The sequence below is a fragment of the Oratosquilla oratoria genome, chromosome 9, assembly GCF_046742065.1.
Source record: "Oratosquilla oratoria isolate Oo_2021 chromosome 9, ASM4674206v1, whole genome shotgun sequence".
In the NCBI taxonomy this organism is placed as follows: Eukaryota; Metazoa; Arthropoda; class Malacostraca; order Stomatopoda; family Squillidae; genus Oratosquilla; species Oratosquilla oratoria.
This window is the reverse complement of record NC_134785.1, coordinates 46,375,489-46,383,266: the sequence shown is the minus strand read 5'-3', so window position 1 is coordinate 46,383,266 and position 7,778 is coordinate 46,375,489. Positions and strand designations below refer to the sequence as shown.

The 7,778-nt window shown below is 45.2% G+C and overlaps 1 protein-coding gene across 1 annotated transcript in view; it reads right to left on the bottom strand.

Moving 5' to 3' along the window:
* LOC143027929 (uncharacterized) overlaps window positions 1-2,701 on the bottom strand; it is a 3,582-nt gene extending 881 nt beyond the window's left edge. The window contains exons 1-2 of the mRNA XM_076189576.1: window positions 2,337-2,701; window positions 1,546-1,731 (exon numbers count right to left, since the gene is read on the bottom strand). Coding sequence (XP_076045691.1) covers window positions 1,546-1,731; window positions 2,337-2,701 — 551 coding nt within the window. The remainder of the gene's footprint in view (window positions 1-1,545; window positions 1,732-2,336) is intronic.
* Window positions 2,702-7,778: the final 5,077 nt, after the last annotated feature.

The window sequence follows — 7,778 nt, the reverse complement described above, 5'->3', positions numbered from 1 at the left end:
AGAAGAAGAAGAAAACAAAAAACTTGACCGAGCCGGGTTTTCCGTGGGGAATCTTCAATGGAGAAAGAGAGTGTAGATGTAGTGAGTGAAAGTAGAGGCACTATTTACTGTGCTGGTAAGAATAATATAATAAATACAGAAAACTGTTGCACAAAGGTAGGGTAGGGACACATCAATTAATAAAGGGTAGATGGAAAAAGTCTACCTTCTTTGCCGCAAGTAAGTGATTTCAATAAAGACAATGATACAATGTATTTGACAGGCTTGGGTCAAATGAATGGGGATTCTCGTCGAAAATGATATACAAGAGACGGAGCTCGAGACCCACTTTAGGAGGGGGAGTGAAATTACCATTTGATGACATTGTGAGGCACAAAACTAAAGAACTCTTAGGCTTTTAACGGTACCTTCTAATAGAGAATTAAATAGATCGCATGGAAAGGTGAGTAACAGGATGTCATTCAAACGTGCAACTGAATCTTAAAACTGGTCATTGTCTCCGAAGTCAACAGAGCAATGAAATAAAAATGCAAAAACTACAAACAGAAAATAGTGATATAGGAGCCTAATGGCAAAAACAGCGATGAAGTTGGTCACGTGAGAAGGCGGAGGAGGGAGAGGTAACAGTACGAGGGAAGAGATGAAGGAAAAAAAAAAATCCAACCCAGAAACCTTCCTCATCTTTTTGTTCCAAGGCCAACCTGTTCTTCTGGGTTGTTCGGGGAAGGTCAAGGTTGTCTGTAATGAGTGAAGTGAAGTGAGAGCCTGTTTAGTGATGACAAAAACAGGTTTGGGCCTCGAAACACTGGAGAGTCTCAAGCTAAATATTTGAGATACGAGACGTCGCCAGGTAGAAGACACTCTTTGAAAAGGTCTGACGATGCTTCTCTCCTTTGCCTAAGCTAAAAGAGGTTAACTGTCTTACCAAACAGAAGACCCCTCATTCTTTGCCTACACCTTATGTATGTCTGTATATGTACGTATGTATACACCCATGTATGTGTGTACGTGACCAAGGCGGCTGCCTCTTCTGATCACCTGCCGAGAGTCGCTCCGTTAAGATCAAACAGATGCTAAAAGCTGTGAGGAACAGTTCCGTGTTCTTTGAATAGCTGTAAATCATTCACGGCCCACTGAGATCCCTTGCTTTTCCGAGTCCATTGGGCCTGAAGTCTGTCTGATCTTAGGCTGAAAGGAGGATGGTTTCTGAATCAGGCGGATCAACACGCATGTTCCACTGTTTTATCCAACTCCCCCAACGATATTCCACAATCCACCTACTCTCTTATGTTCGAAACAAAACTCTTCTACTTCACTTTTTCAGTGGTCTGAAGAGATAGTCACAGAATCATAAGAGTGTGTCTGTGCGGTGTTGTATTTCTAACCCAACCCCCCCCCGACTCCAAAGAACTTCCGAAATATCTTTAAAATCAACTCTTCGACAACATTGAACTCTAGGAAACAGTTTTAAGAAAATGCAGTTGAATACTTGGTTCGAACGCTTCAAGAAGTTTGACATTCTTTCACGCTGGAGTTCTGACTTACCCAAGAAGATCGACCATCTTCTTCGCGGTGGTGCCGAAGCGCTCAGCATTCTGGTGGACTTCGCAGATAAGACGCTTCTGGCATTCAAGGTCAGCGACCTCAAAGTTTTGCCAGGTCTCCTGGCCGATGGCGATCCAGTCCAAGATGGAGAACTGGGACCAGTCGATGGAGTAGGGATCGAAGGACCTGGTAAGGGCCCAAGCATAGGGTCAAGCAGGGAAAGGGAAAGGTGGGAGTCTATGAAGGTTCTAGAAAGTTAGTAGTCACGCTGAGAGGACCTTTCAGATGTTAGTAAAACTAGGGTTAGAATGACAGTCAATATTTACATCATGATTGCTATATATCGATAGATGGACTATATATGTACAGGGATTAAGCAATATATATATATACACAAAGTTTGGGCTGCTTATTTACAATGTTTGATTTATCTATGTACAAAGGCTAAGCTACATAAATAAAGGAGTTTGGGAGTATGTATATATATATCAATATATATCTATATATCAATATATATCTATCTATATACATATATATATATATATATATATATATATATATGTATACACGCACACACACACACACACACACATATATATATATATATATATATATATATATACACAGGTATACATATATATATATATATGTATATATATATATATATATATATATATATATATATACAAGGGTTGAACAATTCTAAATTCTACAGAAATATATATATACAAAAGCAAAAAGGGGCGAGCGCGACGTCCACTCATGTGTGCGTGCTTCGCCTGATACCTTACCGTCGGTAGGAGGAGTACGAGGAATAACCTCCACCGTATCCACCTCCAGAACTCGACCCGTAACCACCATCATCCTTCGCCAGGAGAGAGTAGAGCAGAAAGCCGAGAGCTCCCAGTCCCAGGAGTGTTAGGAGACCTGTTGCCAGGCCCAACAAAGCCCCTAGGAATGGGGACAGCGGCGCTGTAGCGTTAGCCAAACTGAGGGCAGAGGTAACCACAACGGGCACTAGGAGACGCCCTTCTTCGTCCACGTAGTCAGAGTCAAGACCTTCCTGGAGTTCCTCGATCTCACTGCTAGCTCCCGCAAGGCCTGCGCTGACAGCGGAGGCCACAAAGACGCAAGGGGCGATCAACTTGGAAAGCATGATGAATAAGGTCTTCGTGGGCAAGATGACCGTTAACGTATTTGCAACGGATTTTCCGATTCGAATGTGATTTGAACGGATCACCAGGGGAGGGGGGATAAGGGCTTTATGTCGAGGTGACTGTTAACGTCTTTGGAATGAATTTTCTAATTAGAATGTGGTTTGAATGGATCACAGGGGAATAAGAAGGAAGAGGTATGGGGAACACACGATCTAAAGAGCTGTGAACTCGATGATGTGATCACGCCAGACACTGCACAGCTTTTATAGAACCCCTGGAACTAAGGATGGAGGAGTGAGTGGGAGCTGGAGGGGAGTCTCCATATGTGGGGAATGTGGGGGGGGGGGAGAACCTACTGTGCCCAATAGCAGAAGAAAACGCCCACGATGACTTTTACTGTAATACGGACAAAAGGCGCGCGACTTAACTCCGCCCCCCTTGCACTTAGCTAGGCAGTCGATCGGTACCCACAGGGAGGAAAGACCTCTTCGTGGTGGAAATATCGCCTCCCATTCCTATTTACGGCTCGGGTCCTTTCTGCCCTGCGGTTCTGCAGACCGTTGTCCAAATACCAACCCCCGACCGTGACGCTGCTAAATTCGGACATGCATACGGGAGTGAGCTAAGTATGACCAGGTACCATTCACTCTCTATTCTCTCTCTTTATCTATCTACATTCTGTATCTCCCTTTTCGTGGCTCCGCACATTAAGAATCCTAAATTTGAGAGTGTAAAACGGAAGGGATTAATCGAAACTTTGGAAGAGGGAGTAGGGGGGGGGATTGCAGAAGTCATTGACGTTAAAGTGAAAAGGTGATGCGTCATGGTCTTGACCCATTAAACCGTAGCCCCACCTCCTTTTTCTGGACTGCAATCGCCGGTGGTCCATCTTCATCGCGACTTTTGGCCCAAAATACAAGTTTCATTCTACATTTTTCTCTACTCCAAAGTCGCGTAATTTGACCTTGGCAAGCCTTCTTGCACGTCAAAACCATGACAGGAAGAATTTTGGAACTTGAGATCCTCGAGTCCAGAGAGAAGGTGGATTTTTTTTTTTTTTTTTTATGTAACTGGCAACTCGATGGCACGAGGCGTCGACGTGATATGCAAACGGCGACTTACCTAGTTTCCCGACGACCATCAGGCTAAACGGATACCAGATCATTTTGGCTTTCGGATAGATTGCCTTCAACCACATCCAGCCCTCGTAATCTCCCTTTGGCGTGATGGATAATTTTGATCATTGGATTCTCTCTTTTTTTTAACCAAGTCAAGCCCTACTCGGTTTTGATGTGGCGGACCACAAGCCGCAATATGGACTTCTATCTATAATGGAATATTAGACTCTGACCACATTCATCTTTGTGTCGCCAGAGGGAAGAGAGGACGTCGGTTTGAATTGGAATCTCAGTCAGTCAAGGTCCCTGTTCGTCCTCCGCCAATTGAAAATGAACAGTTATCTATCGTTTCAGCAATGTACAATGTACACCACAGAGGCTAAGGGAGAGGTTACTGGTGGTATTATGAAACTTCGCGTGAGCTACTCATGAACGAAAACTTTCGTGTTATTTTGAGACTTAGGTGCTCAAATATCTAAGTTATTGTAGCAAATACAGGAGAGTAAGCTAATACGCCCTTGTGTTACTTTGAGATGTAGGTAATCAAATATCTAAGTTATGATAGCAGATATAGTAAAGTAAAATATGTCCTCGTGTTATTTTGAGATTTAGGTGATCAAATATCTAAGTCATGATAGCAGATACAGTGAAGCAAGCTAATATTCCTTAGGACTACAAAATCTATAATAACACCGATCAACGAATGGATCTACTGTTTTCAGACGCACTCCCTCGATCTCCCAGTGACCACGCGGAAGCTGGAATGGACAATAGAAGCGCTGGAGATTTGGCGAAGCAGGCGTCGTCACGAGAAGATCTTTTGGGCCGTGTGAAATAAAGAAAAACTGTCGTGGAAAAGAAGGCTTCTGTCCTTTTACCCTTGTCTGGTCCTTGAGACTCGAGACATCATTGCACCGCCAGTGGCGGAGGGATAGAAGAGATGTGGGGGGAGGCAAGAGAGTAGACCGAAGGAGTTTCCTTCGTCAGAGCACAAGGGGTGAGGGACCAGACAACGGAATGCCCCATTCTAAAGGCTCCGTAGCCCAGCAGGGTGCTCTTGTATTTCGTCACACACAATGTCCGGCAGAAGGAACATGGGACTTCGGGAATGCTTTCCATGGCGTTTTCTCTCTCTCTCTCTCTCTCTCTCTCTCTCTCTCTCTCTCTCTCTCTCTCCTGATGGCGATGATGTCGAGGAGACTGTGGTCGAGAGGGAGCTTCTGCCGTGTGAGGCCAGCTGGCCTGCCTGAGACTCAAAGGGTTGGAAACATTCATGCTTTCAGTGCCACTAAGACAACTGCAAAACTGTGTGCCTTTCTTTCACCTCTACCATGCATCCCTTTATAGGAACATAACAATAATTATGTCAATGATGATGATAATAATGATGATAATAATAATGAAAATAATAATAGAATAATGATAATGGTAATAATAATCAAAATGATAAAAATTCGAAGTATAAAAACGAAATGTAATCAATAAAGCTCAGCCCCTTCTCCCTCACCAGCTTGTCTCAAAAGTTCGAGACAAATCTGGCTATAAGCAAGACAGTACACATACATAAACATACATACTTCCATACATTTGTTAGTACACACTGTGTATACATGATCATCGTAGTGGGAAACGTTGTGTGTGTGTGTGTGTGTGTGTGTGTGTGTGTGTGTGTGTGTGTGTGTGTGTGTGTTTGAAGCTTGTATGGGGGAGATGGATGAATGTGTGGGTGGTGTGTGTGCGTAAGGGCGCGTGCGTAGGTGTGTACAGGCACACACGCCAACTCTACCCATGAAAGTAAGTATGAGGTCCACCTACCTGTTTACACCAGCATGAAACCACTGCACACGCAAGGAGGCGGGGCCACCTTCCTTCAGGAATGAATAAAAAAAAAAAATCTTCCACGTGTTAGCTCTGATTATGTCTCTCCCTGTGGTGGCAGTCTGTGTGGTCGTTAATGTCCAGGAGATAGAAGAGGGCCCCACCGCCCTCTAGAGTACAGTGGCAGTTGATCATGTAAGTGTGTGTAGGCGAGGAAGCTCCGAACAGTGGAGGAGCATTTTAAGGAACCTGGGGAGGGAAGTGGGAGGACTTTCAAAGGGAAGGAGGATCTTTGGGAGAGCTTGTGGAGGAGGAGAAGATGTTGAGGACGACGACCAGAAGAAAGGTGGGCGGATTGGGTTAAGTGTCTAAAAGTACGCACCCTCCGTAGTGGGAACGGCCGCTGTAACCAGAACCGCTGCCATAACTAGAGCCACCACTGGAGCTATAGCCCCCTGAGGTGTCGGCTGGGGCAGTGAGCAGGTAATAGAGAGCAACGGCTCCAGCCACTCCCCACAGGAGTATGCCAGCGGAGAAGAGGAGCAGGGTGGTGTTGAAGGTGATATATTGCCCTGTGGTGGCATTAGTCAAGACGATGAAGAACCTAGGGTCGCCCTCCGACGACGATCCTTGGCTCGGCGCCAAGTCCATATCGGCGAAGGGGTAATCCGAGGAGGAGGCAAGGGCGCCGGAGGAGAGGAGCAGGGCTCCGAAAGCATACAGGAGCGTGCGGTTCATTCTTGTGCCACCCGCAAATCACTGCACTGCAATAATGGGGGTGCCACGCTTAGTAACAGGAACAAGGTGCCACTGCCTTGACCTGGCTTTCGCGATCTAAAGACTCAGGTCACCGGCTACAGGCTCCAAAGGCTAAATCTCGACGCGAGACCTATTGTGTCCAAGACTGGATGGTGGGGGAAGTTGGAGAGAGAGAGAGAGAGAGAGAGGGCGAAGAAGTAAAGAGGAGGGACGGGGATAAGTCTGAAGGTAGGTTTTCGGTCAGTCTGAGACCGAGTGTCTAAGTTGACGGTGACGGTGGTGGCGAGGGTGGAGAGAAAGACATACGGACCCCCCCCCCCCTACATCTTCGGACTCCCGAAAAAGAATGAACCGCAACGCTTGTCCTGTTAGGTTCTTCGGCAGAAGATCGTGGTTGAGGTTGTAGATGTGTTGGTGGTCAGTATAGATGTTCACTGACGGTAGTCTGCACTGCGTGACTGTGATATATACATAATTACATATATGTATACATATGTATATATATATATATATAAACACATATATGTGCATATGTATGTATAAATATATATATATATACATATATATGTGTATGTGTGTGTATATATACCGTGTATATATATATATATATATATATATATATATATATACATATATATATATACATTTGCATATACATTATATATATATATATATATACATTTGCATATACAATATATATATACATTTGCATATATATATATATATATATATCTCTATATCTATATATATATATATATACTGAAAGTGTGGCATGCTATCTGGTCATCGTCAAAAGGCCAAAGTGGAAGGGAGGGGCATTGACTGGGGCCTTGGGGTTGTTAGGAGGAGAAGGTCTAGATTCTGAAAGGTCTGGTAGATGGGATCTGTTCTTGTTATAGTTGTTGTCTTGCCCCTAAATTGTGATTCGACCGCTACATACGCTTTCCTTCCTTGTCCGTAACCTCCAGTTCCGGAGCTTGAATATCCAGAATAGCCCGATCCGCTGTCAGAGGACCCCGTGGCATAGAAATAGATGAGGGCGAGCAAGGCGGCCAAAACCAGGAGTCCGGTGACCCCAGCGACAAAGGAGGTATAGCCGATTGTGACCGAGGTGTTGTTTGCCGCGACCAAAAAGAAACGACCCGACGCGGCAGCATCGTCGCCTTCGGCAATGACTGGGTACTCATGGGCATCATCCAGCCCGTGGGCGCAGCCGATGAGGCCGGCCAAGAGTGCGAGGACTAGCAGCGTGCGGTTCATTCGGGTGTTTTACAGGGGGATCTGGAACACCACAGTGGGGTGATAACAGAGGATCGTATCCTGGGAACACACCAGGGGGTAATTTAGAGGGGGAGATTCTGGACCACACCAGGGGGTGACA